Raw genomic sequence first — 19,428 nt, 5'->3', positions numbered from 1 at the left:
GGGGCTCCGCTTTTAGGCTTGGCTAATTCTATAATATAAATAATACTTTGTACACTGCATATGAACAGTGCAAACTAAACTGTTTATATTTGATTGCAGACCTGGTGTTTGTCTTGTGATTGCTGGACCAGGGTTAATACACGCTCTGGGAGGAATGGCGAATGCAATGAGTAACTGCTGGTTAGTGTTACAGATATTGTACTATTATGTGAGCTATATACACCAAATTAAAGAAACGTTGACCCTGTGAAAAGCATAAACCATGAACGATAAGACCGAATGCCCATTGGTAAGCTTAGTGATTTTCTATTTCTATCAGATATTTTCTTCCTTTGACAGCTTAAGAGCATGATTTATGCAACCTGTCTTTTTATAATGTTCTTCTGTCAAAGATGACGCTTACTTTTTTTCGATTTCTCAGTAAACATTTGGGCGCCATCGTTTATGGTTCATGCTTTACATGGGTCAACATTTTTCAATCAGGTGTACACCTGTTTAAATAAAGGTTGTCGGAAAATATGTGTGAACAGCAACGACATGACCCAGTGACCCAGTGTTCACGCATTGCATAACTAGAATATACTTATTTGTATTCTAAGAGACATTGTACGTGCACTATAGCGTTTAACGCGGTGTTTGGAGCTGTAATCATGTTATGCCGTGAAAAAATATCCCTGAATGATAATTATAGACACGCTAGTTTTTTCTTCCCATGATTCTATAAAGTTGCATTGTTTGTCAGACATCGTTTATCCTGTACCAATCAGACGTGACCAAAAGAAGCGTAAACGCGTACGCAACAACGTCAAAAAGCAGAAAACGTGAGCAGCACGCTTTGAGAAGATATAACAACGCGAAAAGCATTATTAACGTTTTGAGCAGTTCTCCGAAACGGTACACAAAACTCACAGCTTTGGTTTGGGTTTCTATCTTCATTCACATTACTCACTGAACTCACGGTAAACTCGCTATTTTCTTGTACTTCGGTTGGTAATTTTTCTTGTGTTCGTTACCTGCTCCGCATAGTCACAAAACTATGGTGGTAGGGTTCCGTCAAAACTCTCGTACACAACTCCCCTAAATTTTGAGGCTCATAAAGTCTACTTAAAGACAGTACAGTTGATTGATGGTTGATGGCCGCATTTCAGATAATTAAGCTGTGCACAAGTAGCGATTGATGATTGTTGGTCTTTGTTTTTCAGGCCAATGTTAGTGATTGGTGGTTCAAGTGAAGTTGATCAAGAAAGTATGGGTGCCTTTCAGGAATTTCCACAGGTATATATGCAGCTTGACTGTAATAGGATACTCAAGAGAAATAGTTAAATTTTTGGTGCAAATACAAACATGTACAATAATCCCCAGGGGGGGTACTCCGACTTGTAAATGACGGGGATGATCGAATGAAGGAAAAACTCAGGACCCAAAAAAATCCCTAACTCTTCCGACATTACCCAAAAAAATCCCTGGACCAAAAATAACCCCTAAAAAAATCCCTTGTCAAATTACCCCTAAATTGCTAGGAGGGGCAATAACGCTCGTGTTTGTTTATTCATCATACCATAAATACGCCAAGGCTGTGCCAAATCACTTTAGTTTGGTTTTAATACCCAAAAAGATCCCCTATTTGAATCAAGTCACCCAAAAAAATACTTGCCAAATCTTCTTACCCAAAAAAATCCCAGAATCGAAAATTTCAAACCCAAAAAAATCCTTCGATCATCCCCGTCATTTACAAGCCGGAGTACCCCCCCCCCCCCCCCCTGGGCAATAATCATGGTGTAAATGATATAAATTTATAGCCATACGGCTTGTCCAACGACCTTTTTTGTCGATTCTTGGTTGCCTTACTTCGCTGATCCACAAACTAAAATGTCAAAAATGTTATTTGCCCGTCAAGTAAGGCTAACAGCCGAAATTCACTAGCCCTAGGTTATCAGGCAGGGCATTCTTAGTGTACTGATCAATATTGATATTAAATTTTTTCCAGGTTGAAGCAGCAAGGCCTTATGCCAAGTATTCTGCACGACCAAGCAGTGTAGGACAGATACCATTTTTTGTTGAAAAGGTGATCAGTCAGTGCGAATTGCATTGGTACAGTGATTAGTTTCCTTATTTTATTTAGGTCATGAGAATCTTGTTGTATTTTCGAAAGACAGGTGTAAATAAAAGAGTCAATTGTTATAACAGTAAAATTATAGACTACGAGCCCGAGTTTTCTATGGGCGAATAGTCACAGATCGAGGCGTAGCCGAGTTGACTATCGCTCATAGAAAATGAGAGCGAGTAGCCTAATTGTTATATTAGACACTCCAAAGGATTGCAGTCCAAAACCTACATTTTTGTGTATTTTTAGCTAAAAATCACGAATGATTTTCTCTTCTAAGGCCTGTTCCAAGCGTCGTGCTACTGCCGTGCCGAACTTACTTGAAGAATTAAGTTCGACTTAAGCACGGCGGTAGCACGACGTTTAAAACCATTCAATTTGGCAGGCTGAATTAAGTTCGGCACGACTATACTTAGCACGGCAGACCTTGCCGTGCCGCACGGCAGTAGCGCGACTTGATTTCAAATGGTGTGCTCTTGTACTGTTCTTGTCGTGCCGAACTAAATTCAAAAATTATTTTAATGTATTTTAAGTTATTTTGCAGCTTTTTGTTGTTTCTGATATAATTTGAATGTGGTGCGACTGTATTAAGTTTGACGTTTGAAACCACTGCCGTGCTATCGTCGTGCCACTACCACGCCAAATTCAGTTGAGTTCGACATGGCAGTAGCACGACGTTTGGAACAGGCCCAAGAGCAACGCGTGCGTGATCGTGTTCTATCAGCGAATCGAAAACAGTGGAATAACCAATCAGATTCGCGGATTTCTAATACTAATTAGTAGAAACTCAGCTGTGTTCTATTGGAAATCCGCGAATCTGATTGGTTCTCCCACTGTTTTCTATTCGCCGATAGAAAACAGTCGCGCGCGCGAGTAGCTCTTTAAGCGGTAAATTTTCTTGATTTTTGTCTTCAAAGTGCACAATATTGTAGGTTTTAGACTGCAATCCTTTAGAGTTTCTACTAAAACAATTAGACTACTCGCCCTCGTTTTCTATGAGCAATAGTCAACTCGGCTGCGCCTCGTTGACTATTTGCTCATAGAAAACTCGGGCTCGTAGTCTAATTGTTAAATATAATACTTAAGATTACTAATTTTTGGCACTTTTTAGGCTGTGCGAACAAGTATGTATGGTAGACAAGGAGCTAGTTTTCTGGAACTGCCATCAAATATGGTCACAGAGAAAGTGGCAGCCAGTAATGCAAGGTGACTAGCTCGGCCGTCTTCTCTGGTCGTTTTACTCCCGAGAAAGACGACTGAACCAAATAGCTGCTATTGCCGTCCAGTGACATCAAACCACTTTTGCTTTAAGTAATGTAAAAAGAGACCGTTGATTGCTTAGATAAATGATTACATGCAGTGTTATATACTAGGGCTACTAACGATCCAAATAATTTATGGCTTAAAACAATAAAATCTTAAGAACTTGCGTTATCCCTTTCAATTTGCAATTAATTGAATGAAGGCATTTAGTCCACAACAAAGCCAGCAAGAAAAGGAATAATATTGAATTTACTACAAGTATATCCTACTTGACCATGGACAAGACAACATTGTGTTCGAATATTTACTGGTTGTACACAAGCAGCATGCTAATTGTTGACAAAACAAGAAAATCACTGCATGACAAAGTGACAAATACCACTGACTTTAACCTACCAGCCTGCATCCATAGGTAAATTGAAAAATGACATAGATTCGAAGTAAAGAATTAATAAAATTGATTTTCTTGTTTACGATTCAATTTTCTGGGATTAGAACTCTTTGCAGGTACTTTGAAATAATTTGAAAGTCTGCGCCACAGGGTAGGCAGCCAAGGCGTACTATGTGAGGAAATCAGCGCTGTGTTAGTTTTATTCCCTTATGCAGTTATCTAGCTCGCCTTATAGTTAAGTTAAGTATTTAATGTAGAAACTTGACTGTAGTTGTGGACCTTAGTATTGAGATTTAAAACTGACCAAGAAACGATAGGTAAGAAAAATTTCAAAAAAGTATAAGCACACAAAACAAAGCCTGTGTTTAGCCTTCTCACCTGTTTATTCCATTGTCTCTTTGTCTCTGCTTGGTGGTTTGAATGCTCTTTCACCATTTTTTCACTTGTGTACATAATTATGCGAATTTTTTGAAATCAACCAATCAACAGTTCTGCCCCAGTTTTAGGGTAGTGACGTCACTGGACGGCATTAGCGGCTATGTGGTTCGGACGTCTTTCCCACGTAAGCAACCAGAGATATTAGCTGAAATTCAGGCTAATTTCTTCTCACAGTATCAAATTACAAGAAGGCAGTCATATTATCAAGAAGACAGATGATGAGATTAAGAAAAATCATCAACTAGAGGATGAACCTCTACCAAAACCTCAACACCATCTCACATCTCCCCTCCGGTCTTAGATCACGCACGCCAAGTGAAATAGTCTCTTATAACAATGTTCCAAAGCTTTTTTTCAGAACTTTTTTACGACTATATTAACGAAGTGCGTTTTTGTGCCTTACCTCAGTCCCAAGACATTCTGACCAGGGTTGTAGAATCAAAAAACCAAGAAAGATTCATATATTTTTTAGTTTGAGTGATGATAGGGTTGATATTATTTCACAGGCCAATTGGTCGATGTCCACCTCCTCCAAAGTGTCTGGCAGATCCATCTTCTGTGGACAAAGCAGTCAAGGTGCTAAGTGAAGCAAGGAAACCTCTTGTAATAATCGGTAAAGGTAAAAACACAAAAGAAATCTTTTGTTTTTTGAGCTATTCTTAGGCATGGTGGAAAAAAATCCCTTATGCGTACAAGCTATATTGTACCCTGCAGTGGCTCGACAGTATTCTGAAGGGTGTTTATTTACAGTTGTTTTAATTCCTTTCTATAGGTGCAGCATATGCTCATGCTGAGAAACCTCTTCAGGAGTTTGTTGAGAGATGCAAGGTACCATTTCTCCTCACACCCATGGGGAAGGGTGTGATTTCTGATGAGCATCCTCTGTGTGTTGCTGCTGCCAGATCAAGGTGAGTTAACAAATGAAATCGATTTGCCATTCGATTGACGTCATGTATCTTATTAACCAATCACAAGGGCTGCACTTGGCGAATATCGGACCTTCGTTTTGGCATCGAAAAGTCCGTATAGAAAGGTCCATGGGTTAGCTGTTGTGCTCCCAGTGCAGTACCAAGCAACTTTGGTTAGAAAAAAATTTATTACACTAAATTAAATTTACTGGCGGCAAAGCAATCTGATTAGCTAATTTTAGTTATAAGCACTTTCAGCTGTCCTTTGCACATCCAGTATTGTCATATATTATATTACGTACTTCTGACCTTTTAATCTCCAAGAGTGATTAACAAAAGTTAGCAAAAATTATTATGATAATCGTTAAATTCTATAAACCTTTGTATAAAAATACTCCGGGAAACAAGTTATGAGAATAAAGGATTCCATCATCTCAGGAGAAAGTATTGATTAACAAGTTAATTCCTCCAAGGGAAAAATAAAAATGTATGCAAGTTGCTATAGTTATCTATTCTCACCTGTCTCCCTCACACCTATTGTTGAGTATGGGCACCAACAGTCTCGATCTGTTGAATGATTCAAGCCTAAAATAAAACAAGGGAGGGTAGGGTGGGACAAAACAACAGAGACGAGACCGCGTCGAAAGATAGGTGTAAAATGAAACAAAAGAGAACAGACAACATGCTAAATCTGAACTGCTGAGCAGCTTCGAGAGAATGGTATCATTCCTTTGTTTACCCTTCCTTTTATACGTGCGAGGTGAGACCGCTGAGAATAGTCAAGTACGTCAGTCACTTGTGAGAGGTTTATGACAAATAGCCATGTACGTAGGGAGAGACCATTGAGCAACTGTTTTGCTATGCAAGACGATCTTTAGTGAAGTTTACAAAAACTATTTAAAACGCTTTCTTTTTCAGAGCCTTATCTCAATCTGATGTAATTTTTCTGTTTGGAGCAAGATTGAACTGGATTCTTCATTTTGGGAAACCTCCAGCATTCCAAGTTGATGTTAAAATAATTCAGGTATAGTGCTCCCCAGACTCCCAAGCTAAAGGGACAGGGATGCTCGTCGTCTCGCTTTATGGAGTTTTTTTAGGATTTTAATTCAAATTTTCCAACCAGCATCTCCCTCCTTGAGATCAAAGGGTCACACATAAATGTCCGTTTAATTCTGGTGTCTATATTAAACGCCAAATTGGTCCATTTTAGGAGTTTAATTCAAATTTTCCAAAGAGCATTCCTCCTTTGAGACCAAAGGAACACACAAAAATGTCTGTATAGTCCAGGTGACTATACTAAGTAGGCTCTCAGAATATATCTCACCGACACTTGTTCTATTGATACAGATTAAAGTCTAAAGCATATAACTTAAAAGCAATAGAAACTACGCTCATACACTAAAATAGTCAAATGTCTACGATGCACTTCAGTTAATGTTACCTTTAGTTGTTTCAAATGCGGCAACATAAACATTAAAAATAGTCTGAATTTTATAAAATCTCATTAACCTGTAGTGGAGCGGAGTGCCACTGTATAACATATTTTTTAAATAACTATTACGCCACTTTGCCTCGCACTCCAGTCAGTATGGAGTCAGTATGTACAAAACAAAAGCCAGGTGAACACAATAAAAAGTGTTACACTTAAATGTTTCCTATAGATTGATCTTCATGCAGAGGAGATGGGAAACAATGTTCCCGCAGAGGTTGCACTGTTAGGAGACTTGAAGAGTGTTGCAGAACAGGTATAATGTTACTGCATTGTTTGTCTACAATGATTCATATCCATTCATTTACGAAACCGACATAAAAGATGTTTATGTTCCTTTTAACAGTGTACTTATTTGGTAGAATGCCTGTAAATAAAAATTATATTGTATAAGTATTCACTTAAGGGACAAAAAGAAGAAATTAGGCCCGTAGACAGACTTTTTTGATAACGGAGGCAACTGCGAAGTACAGAAGGCGCGAGCCGCTAGGGGGGGGGGGGGGCAAATTTCTAGAAGCACGAAATGCCATTTTCGGGCCGGCAATATCACAAAAAGAAACACTTCTCTCATATTTACTTACACTAGCAATGCATACCCTCTTAGAGGAACATGAAAAAAATAAATTGCAGATTTTCACTGAGGTAAGTGCCTCGGTTCGCCTGTTACTATACCTACGGCCCTGGAAATCTGCTAGCTTTGCCTGCATTTCAAAGGTGTGGGGGGGGGGGGGGCGTATAACCACCTACTGGTATATTATGATTTGTATAAAGCATTTATTAATATAAAATTAATGTTATCTATTTTTAGTTGGGGGCAGCAGTGATTAGGACCTTTGGAGAAAAGCCAACAAATCCTTATGGCTCACCATCCTGGGGAAAAGAGTTAAAGGAAATATCAGATGCAAACAAGCAAAGGCAGGAGGTATACAATCACAGTCAGCAAAATTAAATTACATAAAATTTACAATGTACCAGTTAAGTTTGAATTTAATTCGTTAAAAATGTGTAACTGGTTGAGCAGTTGAAGCCCCAAAAGTGATCAGTTTCTTCAGACCCTGCTTTGTTTTCTAAAACTAAGTCTTTTTTTTCCTCATGATCAGTAGTGTGATTTCTTTTGTGTGTGTTTGTAACATTGTTATTTCTTTGCATTTCATCAGGAACTTACTAAGGAAACAACAGTTCCAATGACTTACTACCAAGTTTATGGACAGGTTAGATTCTGTTGAATACTACATGCAGTGGTTTACCTTCTGTTATTGAAACGATTTTGAGATGTGGTTTCCGTTATTCTTAGAATTTCTACATACTTCTGGGTATTCACCTACAATGGTCTGTACTTTATTTATTAAATGCTTAATATTAATATTTTATCTTTCAACGTAACTAGCTTAAAAAGCACTTGCCACATGACTGTATCATAGTCAATGAAGGAGCAAACACAATGTGTATTGGTGAAACCATGATCACAAGTCACTTTCCCAGGAACAGGTATGCATGGAATCGCTTCATTTTTATTTAGTACTTAATATTCATTTCTCCATCCATCTGTGATAACGCATGAACAGAAACCTCTGCCGAAGTAAATGAACTGCTGTTGTAAAGCACGTAGCTTCTGTTGTGTCAGTGTGGCACTGTGATAGTAGTGTTATCTGGTACAGCCAAACATACCACGTGACTACGTTATATCACCGTGAAAGGGGAAAACATTTTGGATGAGTAGTCACAATCACATCACAAATCCGCATTTTTTCAAATTACGTATTTTATGAGCATTTATATACTTATTTGAGTTTCATTCCTCTGCAAATGAAAAAGGAGTGATTAATGATCTCGGTGGATTTTATTTTTTGCAGGCATTAGTTTCATCCAGTCACATTAGGTTAAGAAACCTCTCACGGTTCAAAATCAATCAAATCTTGCCCTTATTATTCGTCTTAGGTTAGACCCGGGTACACTTTGCATAATTGGAGTTGGAACTGGTTTTGCCATTGCTGCTGCCCTGTTAGCTGAAAGTCAAGCTGATGGGTCAAATCCCCCCAGGAGGGTGGTGTGCGTACAAGGTGACAGCGCCTTTGGGTTTTCAGGAATGGAGCTTGAAACTGCGTGCAGGTGAAGTACACTGAAAAGATTTGCAAAATGCTGATTTTCCCTGAATTCTCGAGTATGATCAAAACCTAATTTCTCCTTTTAACACTGATGCATTGTCAAGCAGACAGTGATGAGAATAAAGAAATTCATCAAGTGTAGGAGTTTGTCTTGATGTAGCACTCAATTCTCACAACTAACGTTAAAATAAACATACGAAAACCAATAAGGAGAATTAATATATCCAGTTTAGGACTGACAGTGTGAAACGTCTAAAATTACTGTTCTTTGAATTAGTGATGCAAGTTAAAAAGTTTTTCAGTAGTTGAAGAAGTTTTGGTTACATACGTTATTTTCTGTGCAATATCCCGAAATGCCAAAGTTTTCAATAGAAACACAACCTGAGCTGAGATGTTTCGCTACAATCAAAAAGTAATTCTAAAAAACTTTAAAAAACTTTAAAAAGTCCTCTGTGAATACCGACTTTTTATTTATTAGATTTTTATCAGATACTCAACTTAACTTTTTATTTGTAATTATTAGACTTTTTATTAGATATTTAACTTTTTTCGGCAGGTACAATCTGCCAATTGTTTTCATAATCATCAACAACAATGGTATATATAACGGTGTGGACGAGGAGAGCTGGATCGAGTTCAAGGTAGACCCTGCGAGAAGGTATTAAAAGATAACCTTATTCATCTGTTTCGACGGAACATGTCAAGCCTTCGTTGTGACACTCAACGAGTCTCGAATAAAAACATTAAAAATAATGGAGAGTCTAAAAGTTTCTAGATGCTTTACATTAGTTGAAGTAATATTTCGGTTGGAAATCAAATTGTAGGATCTAACTAGGCTGAAAAGTTACGGGTAAAGGTTCACTCTGTTGCACAGGTCGGACCGAATTTTCTCGTTGAGAAAACATTCATTTTCAATACTTCTCTGCAGCAGATTTGAAACGAGATGCAACAAGTATAAGAGACATTCCAGTTAGTTGTTTTGGTTAAATCAGAAAACGGTTTTCCTTTCAAACGATTTCCTTAAAACACCTGTGAACCTGTAAAATTGGCAATTCGTATGTTCCCGTAAAATTGATAGAACGATAAATGAAGTACCTTAAGATTACTATTGTTAGCGGCTACTAACTTAAGCGATTTTAGCGAGTTGGGTGAAAATAGCTAAATTTAGTACTCGCTAAAATTTGTCGCGGTCAAATTTAATACTCGTGCCCCCCCCCCCTCCCCCCCCTCCCCCCACCCTCTCCTCTCCCCTCCCCACCCCAAAGGAAAACTAAATTAAACATTGTCGACTTGAAAAATTCTTTTAAGAATAGATGCTGGTAACTTTGTTCTTTCTGGCAATGCAAATGTTAGTTCAATTTTAAGTGAGTTTGTTCTTTTACTGAACATTTATTTCCATTTTAGCTATATGTTCAGTAAAAACTGGTTTACACGATATCACTAATTTTAAAACTTTTGGAAAATCGCTAAATTAAATAGTCGCTAAATCTTGCTCAGAAAAAAATCGCTAAAATTAGTAGCCGCTAAAAAGGAATTTACGAATAATGGCTGAAAACTGTGAATATTTTCTTTTTATTTAATATTTTGAATTGCAAAGACAACTGTTAGAATAATTTCTTCACTTTAATACCTTGTAAATGTTGTTCAGCAACCTTCTCTCGTGCAGCCTTTTAGTCACCGATGGTGTTGCTATTGAAGGAGTAGAGCTAACTTTCAAAGGTCCGTTTTAAAATAAGTGCTGAAACTCAAAGCGATTACCTCAGATAAGAAGGTCCGGCAAGGCCTTCCACCCTCTTCGCGCGCCAAACACAAAATGCCTATCTTTAATTATTTGCATGCTCAGATTTTTCTTATCCAAACATCCTTATAAATAGTGTCCCCAATAAGTTTTTTTAAGCTAAATACCACTGACACTTAAGTAAAGTCTTTCATTCCTTTAACACGAAATTAGTTGATAAATAAAGTTGGTAAAATTTTGATAAAAAACAACAAAGTAAGGTATAATAAATAAGTCTCAGTACTGGAGGGTCCCCGTCGCCCAACCTTCCAGATACCGGTCATGGGTTCGACTCGGGCTCGGTCCGGTCACTGCCTCTCATCCACTTCCAGTTGCCATAAGGTATCTTTTGTTTTTTTTTGTTTTCAATTTTCTCTCTAGGGCTCCACCCACCGCACTTCTTCCAAACGCTCGTTATGAGCGAATCATTGAAGCATTTGGAGGAAAAGGTTTCTTTGCAGAAACACCAGATGAACTGAGAGCAGCGTTAAAGAGCGCATTTGACGAGACGAGAAAAAATAAAAAGCCAGTATTGATAAACGTCATGATTAGTCCTTATGCTAAACAACAGGTACATAAAAGTCGTTATCCTCTTTAAAATCTTTTGGATATACTGCCACTATAATATTTAGTGAATGCATAACATTTAACACCGTAGCTTGAAATGTAGTTGTCTCCCCGTTCCATTACCCGTCTTTGCCGTTTGGAAAATGTCGTACTTGATAGTAAATAATAAAGAAGGTAAATTTTAAGCTCGGTGATAAATAATGAAGATGAAATATTCAACATGGCACGAGCGTGGGACAAAGAAAAAAACTGAGTCCCCGATGGGAATCGAACCCATGGCCTCCCAGATACCGGTTGGGCGCTCTAACCAACTGAGCTACGAGAGACTCCTGGTGAGCTGGGCCATTTTCTAGGTTGATATGTGACACGCGTCCTGCATACTGCTAGGATCAGCAATGTACTTGATACTTCGGAGCCACAAAGGCTTAAATTTAACTTCTACCACTTTACACAGCTCACAGACACACTCGCATGCTCCAAGACCCGGACACTAAGATTGTTCTCCTCGTTGATATGTTCTAGTCACGTGATGTATGTTTTCTGCTCTTGGGAACTCCCGGATCTACAAGCACTACAGGTATAGGCGTCCCAAACTCACGATTCGAGCAAACGAAGAAATTTTTTTTTTCCTAACAACTACACATAACACCTAGTTGAACCTTTCTCGATTTCTGTTGTCCTTTTGTGGATGAAATAGCCCAAAAGTGACAACAGAAATCGAGAAAGGTGAGTACTCCGGGATCCAAGTGACGGGGATGTGCGAAGGATTTTTTTGGGGTCGAAAAACAAAAAAAGAAAAACAAATTTTTCGATTCCCGGCCGATTTTTTCCTGGGTAGGAGAATTAGGCAGGTATTTTTTTGGGTGACTTGATTTAAAAATACGGGATTTATTTTGGTATTAAAATCAAACTAAAGTGCACACTTGGCGCGGCCTTGGCAATTTAGGGGTAGTGTGACTAGGGATTTGTTTGGGCGTTTTCTTTGGTCCAGGGATTTTTTCTGGGTAATGTCGGGAGACTTCGACTTTTTTCGATCCTCCTCCCCAAAACGAAACCCGGGAACCCTCCCTACCACTAATATTTCGTCGGTGGTTCCGAATTCAACTCCACCACGCTTTGTATATAGCCAACTGGCCAGCCTCCTGCCAGTTGGGAATTTTAGCAAGTTTCTGTTCGATTTATAGTATTTGTTTCATTATTTACAGTGTCCTCAATTAGCTCAACCGTGCTAAAACATTGACACTTAAATAAAGTGATTTTTTTTTTATAGATTGTCGTTTCCCCCCCCCCCCCCTCGGGGAATACAGGGGATAGATAGATTATCTTGCCCCCTAGCTTGCCTTGCTCCCACTCCCCACCTAGAACGGAGAGAGTCTTCTCGCATGTCCAAAAACCATGAAAACGTAGTGCTTGTAAAGCCTGCACGACAAGCCAGCACTGTATCAAACGATACTAGTTGTCCATTAAAAAGTAATTAGTAATTTTATTTATTTGGTTGCCATGCAAAACTTCCCAGAGCTCGGTGATAAAAAGTGAAGAAATTATTCAACATGACACGAGCGTGGGGCAAAGAAAAAATCTGAGTCCCCGACGGGAATCGAACCCATGGCCTCCCAGATACCGGTTGGGCCAAAAAAAAAACATCAGAAGCGGTTGGGGCTCTAACCAACTGAGCTACGAGAGACTCGTTGTGAGCTTAGGCCATTTACTAGGTTGATATGTGACACGCGTCCTTCATACTGCTAGGATCAGCAATGTCGAAATCATCAAATGTGTAGTAAATAATAAAGATGGTAAATTTCAAGCTCGGTGATATATAGTGAAGAAATTATTCAACATGACACGAGCGTGGGACAAAAAAAAAGTCTGAGTCCCCGACGGGAATCGAACCCATGTAGAGTTGTTGGCGGGAAGCTCAAAGCCTTCGAGTGACGATCCAAAGGATCGTTCGTCTCACTGATCAGAAGCAGAGTTCTCCTTCACATTTGTAATCTGTCTATTGGAATTGTGTTAAAAAGGTAAAGGGAAAAATCAAAACTAATTATTGAACTCAAATGACAAGCACCCGGGTTTCCACAACTTAATCCTCCTGTAATGTGACAGACTGGGATAACCATCAATATTTGTAATTTTGTAGACGATCGTTAATTTTGCTTCCGTCCAACCTTTTTTGAGGAGAAACGTACTGCACACAGTATCAGTAGTTTCCTATTTAGGTCATCGACGCTTCATAACCGTTGCACCCATGGGTGATTGGGGGCCCCACTGGGGAGTCGTGGGTAACTAACTAAGCAAGAGAACGGGAACGTCAGTTGACGACGGCGCGCGCATTAAAAACGCCCGTATTTGGGTGTTTTTTATGCGTGCGCTACCATATATGGGAAGTTTTGATGCGCGCGCCGTCGTCAACAGACGTTCCCGTTCTCTTGCTAAATCAGTCTAATAATAAGCCGGAACCCTGGGCACTTGATAAACAGCAGGGACATTATAAACTCTGAGTTTAGTGCTACTGATCGTATCTTTGATACTGATACTGGTTGAACTGGCCCATCTCTCCTTGAATCTCGTATCCAGTGGGAATGGAGCCATCGCCGTAAATCAATCTTACCACGAGCTATGCGAGAGGTTTTTGCTCTAAAGCAAGGTTATACCGAAGTTGTTCCGAAAGAAGTTTCTTATAAGGGACGGTGCAATAATTATCGGGAGGGGTGGCCGAAAAAAGAGCCTCGCAAGGAGAAATATTACATGATACCCCCCTCTCAACAAAGGCAAATTAGCTCTGACCCCCGTTCAAATCTCCCAAAAATTATGACGAACCCCCCCCCCCCCCAACCACCACCTACAAATATAGTAAAAATACTTGAATCCTTTACTTGTTTTATACTGAAACGCATTCGACATCAATGTAAAGTCGCCCATTTCTGAAGAGTCTGATTGTGCATCGTCTTCTGAGTTGTCTGGATCTTCTGAGTCACTAGATTGTAGCTCAGAATCACTAGTTGCGTCATTGTCTTCGGGTTCCAATCCGAACGTAGCGTAGAACACGAACTACTAGCGTTGCTTTCCTTCCTCTGACCTGTAAATTGTGTTGCTTCAAGTACAATCTTAACTTGTGTGCCATCAGCGAGCTGCCATGGTCCTCATTGTTCCAGTCAATATTTGGCAGAGTCTTTCTTTCAGAAGCTCTCTTTTGTGCCTTCATAGCGAGAAATTCCTGATGTTCTACAAAACCTTTACAGGCATTCTCGTCAACCATTAATTCCTGGCACATTTTTTGGAGTCCGTTACCGTTTGAAGTTAGTTTTAAAAAGTTAGTTTGTACTTTAGTTTTTAAAATTATTTTAAAAAGTTCTTCTACGCCACGGACTAAAGCGTCCGTTTCGACTTCATTAGATACCTGAAATACATGAAATATCTTTGGTATCAGTTTTTCAGTCCCCCCCCCCCATACTTTCCCAGAAATTTACATGTACCCCCCAAGGCTGTGAGTTTACATTGTGACCCCCCTCTCGTTTTACTGTCCCCACTCCCGGTAATTATTGCATAGTCCCTTACCTCTGTGATTTCTATGATTGAAGTTTTACAACAGTTATTGGTTAAATTCTCTAACAGGTATTTTTTTGTTTCGTTCACCATTGCCTAAGAGCCTTGTCCCTAAGAGCCTTGTCCCTCAGAGCCTTGTCCCTAAGAGCCTTGTCCCTCAGAGCCTTGTCCCTAAGAGCCTTGTCCCTAAGAGCCTTGTCCCTAAGATCCTTGTCCCTAAGAGCCTTGTCCCTAAGAGCCTTGTCCCTAAGAGCCTTGTCCCTAAGAGCCTTGTCCCTAAGAGCCTTGTCCCTAAGAGCCTTGTCCCTAAGATCCTTGTCCCTAAGAGCCTTGTCCCTCAGAGCCTTGTCCCTAAGAGCCTTGTCCCTAAGAGCCTTGTCCCTAAGAGCCTTGTCCCTCAGAGCCTTGTACCTAAGAGCCTTGTCCTCAGAGCCTTGTCCCTGAGGCCTTGTCACTCAGAGCCTTGTCCCTAAGAGCCTTGTCCCTAAGAGCCTTGTCCCAGAAGACCATTGTTAACAACAGTTAAGAGAATAAACAGTGTAATGATTCGGCAAATGCGTTATGCAGCTTAGTCTTGATACTTTGTACTATGAGTACTATTTTAAGAGTTTTCCATTTAAACAATTTACAAGAGTTTTGTTAAAGTGTATATGACACAGTTTTTTTTTATTTGCCTGATCGAATGTACGTGGGATGCTGATGGGAACATCGAAGAAAGAAATTCGAAATCTCTCTTTTTTCACCGCGTTTTCGCGCTCTAAAGTCGTGAAATTTCACTTCCGGTTGGGTCCAAAACCGCGCACATCGGGGAGCTGGGTCTATTCTGCTTTTGACGTCATGGACGGTCTAGACCCAGCTCCCCACTGTGCGCCGTGACGTCAAACAAGAATGCGCTCAGTGATACACTCAATAACCAAACAAACCAAACATGGAATTTTAAAGCTGCGACGGCATAGATTTAAAATCGCTAAAATCACACGTGCGCTACTTCTAAATTCGTTTTGAGCCTAATACGTCAAGATTAACAACCGCCTTCATTTTACTTACCTGTATGTTTGCTGATGTGATATATGTTAGCTTTATTTTCACACGCTGTTTCCATCGGCTTTTCTAAAAAAACTATTACACTAGTATCCCTCTAGACTTCAAGCCTTAGCTTTTTTTTCGGTTTTCCGGCAACCCAGCCACAATCTTCCTTTGAAATTCCCTGTTCATTTTGTTTGGTTCTTGAGTGTATCACTTGTTTGACGTCACGGCGCCCAGTGGAAATCTGGGTCTAGACCGGCCATGACGTCAAAAGCAGAATAGACCCAGCTTTCCACTGTGCGCGGTTTTGGACCCAACCGGAAGTGAAAATATTGCGTTTTTTTAGGTCGAAAAGGCGGTGAAAAAAACCAGATTTCGAATTTCGTTTTTCGATGTTCGCATCAGCATACCACGTAGATTTGATCAGTCAAATAACATAAAAATCTGTCATATACACTTTAACAGTATTATCATTATTTTTATATTTCATTATAGTTAACGTATTGAGTAGTGATTTTGTTACTGCTATGAAACCTATATGTTCTACCTAACTTGGTACATAGTCCTCTAGACGACGAACGACGCAGTATTGCCGTAACCCAAACAAATGAAAAAAAAAAAACTGAACCATGGACAGAACTTGAAAGTAATCAATCCTAGGGACCAAGCAAGTTATGACTCTGGTAATGTTCCCATACAAAAAAATAAAAATACTGAAAATATGCCGACTACAGTGTTACTTTCATAAAAAAAAGTGCGAAGATTATGCTCTTTTTTCGAATTATGCCAAACATTATGCTAGCACAATCGATATTAAAACAGGGTCAGGGTTTAGGAGACCGGGCCGCACCTCCCTACCCGAAATTATGTCGAGTACCCCGCGACTTTCAGGCATAGGCTAGAGAAATTTTCTACAGTGGAAGCTTTACTTTTGGGATACCTCCATTCAGGTAAACTTTGTTATAACCTTAATTTCGTTGCTTTAACGGAAAAAGGTCTCGCATAACCTGCAGTTTGGACAACTGCATGACAGAGAGGGTTTCTGGTAAGCGCTTTACAATAATGACAGGGATTCACCAAGCAGTCACATGCACTCGTCCGCGGCGCACTTGTCTCTTGTAGATCCTTGCACTTAAGTAAGTACGCTTTGTACGTCTTTACCATGGATGAGAGACGCGATCTCTTCGAACTGTGGGGTGCCTGTCTTCATTCAACTTGGCGCAAGCGGCTATACCTCCAAAAACCATTATAATGATAACTGACATAATAAATTGCATGAAAGAATCAACCACTTCCGTCGGAACACCAAACTCGACTCGCATCAGTCTAGGGTAGTAATTATTCCAGAAAGCCATTCTGCGAGGATCAAAGCACGACACCATTGCAGGATTTGCGTCGACTCGCAGGTAAGCCCTGTGAGTAGAGTTGAACTGTTGCCAGGTGACACCGCTGACCGGTTGAGGTGTCGGGTTGCCATATTTGGCGAAATTTGTGTAGAGTGTCATGACAAACCAACTGACTTGTCGGTCTATCGTGTCATAGTTAGGGAAGCCCTCCGCATCAGCAGATGTCTCCAGAAAGGGTATTCCAAAATCATAAGGTACGTTATCCCCGTGGGCCGCACCGACATGCTGATTCCCTTTTGAACGATGAGAAAATTCGTATAGATATACCGGAGCAAAGTTGCTGTGAATGGTTGCAATTTCGTGTGTTGGTACAACATAGAAGTAGTCACCGATGAGACCTATCAGTTTGTCTCGTAAGGCGTACACATTATCTTGATCTCGCCACGGTGTGTATTGAAATTCCAAAGCGTCTGCGACTAGATCAGCAGTCTTTCTACAATGAACAACGTAAAAGAAATTTTTTCAGAGAAGTTGTATCTTTTTACCAGCGTTATTCTACTAGAATAATTATAATTAGAATTAACTTACCCTGCATGACGAGCCTCTGAAAACTTTTTCAGCAATGTTTTAAACTGATGCGATCTCACTCCGTTTTTGGCGCTTGCCGTAAGACCAAAAGTGTTTTTCATCATGAGTTCAAGCGAAGATGCACCCTTGTGACTGTTGAAGCCGAGTAGTAAACTAACTTTCTCAAACTTTTCCTCCTTCCTAGCATTCTGTGGATTGTCATAAATAAAGTTGTTGTCTACCACTGGAGACCATATTAAATGTTCATGGTATTGCCAATCTATTAACTGCATCGCTTGATTGACAGCTGTCGCTTTCTTGTTGAGTATACAAGAGACCAATGTATGGTTTGACAAGCTGTCGCAGTCCAGTTTTTGAGCAAGTTTCTTTGTGTGTTGGAATGCTTCAGAAATGGATTGAAGATGGAAACTCATTCCGCTCTCGGCTATGGCTTGATTAAAAAGACCTCTAGACCAAGGCGATGAAAGATGTAGACTAACGCTTATCGCCCCTGCATCTTGTCCAAATATGGTCACCTTTTCAGGGTCCCCTCCAAACTGTTCAATGTTTTCCCTCACCCACGTCAGAGCCTCGACCTGATCTAACATGCCATAATTTCCCGGGGAGGCCGAGTCGCCAGTGGACATGAAACCAAGGGGACCGAGGCGATACTGAATCACAACTACCACCACCCCCTGCAAAGCCAACATGTCACCCGGAAATAACAGCGATGTACCCGCTACAAATGAACCACCGTGTATGTAAAACAAAACGGGAAGCTTGAGGCTAACATCCGGGCTGTATACATCAAGAAACAAGCAATCTTCACTGAACTCGAACTGATAAGTAACACGTTTTATGCGTGATTCCAATTCAGGACCCTGTAAACAAATATTTCCATGACGCTTAGCAGGGCGAACGTTCGGTTTCCACTCGCTTGGTAGTTGCGGCGGTTTGAGTCGAAGCTCTCCAATCGGCGGAGCGGCGTAAGGGATGCCTAGAAACTTGCTGATGGATTTGTAAGGACCAGTAGCGTTTGGATAAGGAGTTAATATTCCTTCGAGATCGCCATATTTTGTTGACACTCGTACAGACAGAATGACCAAAGGCATAAAAACAACGTAACACACTGTTTTCAGCAATACCATGAACATCATTGCCATATTTTGTGTTGAACTTGATTTAACAGGAGTAAAATGCTTGCCAGAACATTACAGGCTTAGTTATACTAGATGGAAGAAGCAGAAAGCTAACAAAGCTGAACAGATGGTCTTGCTTTACGCGGTCACTAATCCGTCATGCATAAATTATATACCTTAGGGACCTGTTATTATTTATTGGGGGGGGGGGGGGAGAGGGCCACTATATTTGAGGGGAGGGTCACTTCTTTTTGAGCGCCACTTTGGGGAGGGTCATTATTTTGTAAACTGTATTAAGGGGAGGGCTCTGACTTTTATAAGCGTACAAGTCCACAACTCTACTAGTTGTGCCTCAAATGATTTTTATAACAAGTTCTTAATTTTGAAACTGATGTTCGCCCTTTCTCGTGATGTCAGAACAATGGTGTTGACTAAAGATTCATCCAGTATGGCCAGTAAGGTGCTTTTCTCTTTTCAAAGACTGTATTTTGACTTTTTTTACCTTTTTGCCTTAACTTCATATTGTCTTTTGCTCTCGGCAACAGACAAAAATTTGTCAATAGTGCCTATTTTACTATAACCTGCGATCAGGCGTTGTTTTATTTTTACTAGTAAGTTGCAGCAGGAATTGTTTGTACCTTTGATAACAGGTGTTTTTCGCTGGTATAAATTGATAACTTTTCATTATTTTTGACAGTGTTGAGTAAATTTCTTGTGATTTTAGAAGATGTTAAATTAAAAAATTTCCCGGGGGTGCATGTCCCC

The 19,428-nt window shown here is 40.0% G+C and overlaps 3 protein-coding genes and 1 long non-coding RNA gene across 5 annotated transcripts in view; 3 read left to right on the top strand and 1 right to left on the bottom strand.

Moving 5' to 3' along the window:
- Window positions 1-16,316, top strand: part of LOC144661437 (uncharacterized) — an 80,516-nt gene extending 64,200 nt beyond the window's left edge. The window contains exons 2-3 of the long non-coding RNA XR_013572276.1: window positions 15,075-15,231; window positions 16,077-16,316. This is a non-coding gene — a long non-coding RNA (uncharacterized LOC144661437). The remainder of the gene's footprint in view (window positions 1-15,074; window positions 15,232-16,076) is intronic.
- LOC144661428 (myosin-2 essential light chain-like) overlaps window positions 1-19,428 on the top strand; it is a 136,255-nt gene that overhangs the window by 90,132 nt on the left and 26,695 nt on the right. The window lies entirely within an intron of this gene.
- On the top strand, window positions 142-11,118 carry LOC144661402 (2-hydroxyacyl-CoA lyase 1-like). Of its 2 annotated transcripts, XM_078522148.1 has the most exons (14): window positions 142-180; window positions 1,203-1,275; window positions 1,988-2,065; window positions 3,216-3,310; window positions 4,703-4,815; window positions 4,969-5,104; window positions 6,023-6,128; window positions 6,766-6,849; window positions 7,402-7,515; window positions 7,751-7,804; window positions 7,981-8,081; window positions 8,532-8,702; window positions 9,255-9,356; window positions 10,857-11,118. In XM_078522148.1, the coding sequence occupies exons 1-14, from the start codon at window positions 155-157 to the stop codon at window positions 11,071-11,073; spliced, it is 1,470 nt and encodes a 489-aa protein (XP_078378274.1). In that variant the 5' UTR covers window positions 142-154; the 3' UTR covers window positions 11,074-11,118. The 2 variants fall into 2 exon arrangements, with proteins under 2 accessions (XP_078378274.1, XP_078378275.1); XM_078522149.1 differs by lacking the exon at window positions 142-180 and having other exon boundaries at window positions 1,143-1,246.
- Window positions 16,719-18,687, bottom strand: LOC144660879 (neuroligin-4, X-linked-like). The gene is made up of 2 exons (XM_078521608.1): window positions 17,546-18,687; window positions 16,719-17,450 (listed from the first exon to the last, which is right to left on the bottom strand). The coding sequence occupies exons 1-2, from the start codon at window positions 18,685-18,687 to the stop codon at window positions 16,769-16,771; spliced, it is 1,824 nt and encodes a 607-aa protein (XP_078377734.1). The 3' UTR covers window positions 16,719-16,768.

This window comes from Oculina patagonica, chromosome 7 (assembly GCF_052425735.1).
Source record: "Oculina patagonica isolate OP01 chromosome 7, crgOcupat, whole genome shotgun sequence".
NCBI classification, from domain to species: Eukaryota; Metazoa; Cnidaria; class Anthozoa; order Scleractinia; family Oculinidae; genus Oculina; species Oculina patagonica.
This window is presented reverse-complemented; position numbering and strand designations above follow the sequence as displayed.

Bases quoted from the DNA above. Each gene is read 5' to 3' on its own strand.
- LOC144661402 (XM_078522148.1), top strand. From the start codon at position 155: ATGGCGAATGCAATGAGTAACTGCTG. The intron at 181-1,202 runs GTTAGTGTTACA...TTTGTTTTTCAG, and splicing joins AATGCAATGAGTAACTGCTG to GCCAATGTTAGTGATTGGTG. The intron at 5,105-6,022 runs GTGAGTTAACAA...TTTCTTTTTCAG, and splicing joins GTTGCTGCTGCCAGATCAAG to AGCCTTATCTCAATCTGATG.
- LOC144660879 (XM_078521608.1), bottom strand. From the start codon at position 18,687: ATGGCAATGATGTTCATGGTATTGCTGAAAACAGTGTGTTACGTTGTT. The intron at 17,451-17,545 runs GTAAGTTAATTC...TGTTCATTGTAG, and splicing joins TCAGAGGCTCGTCATGCAGG to AAAGACTGCTGATCTAGTCG.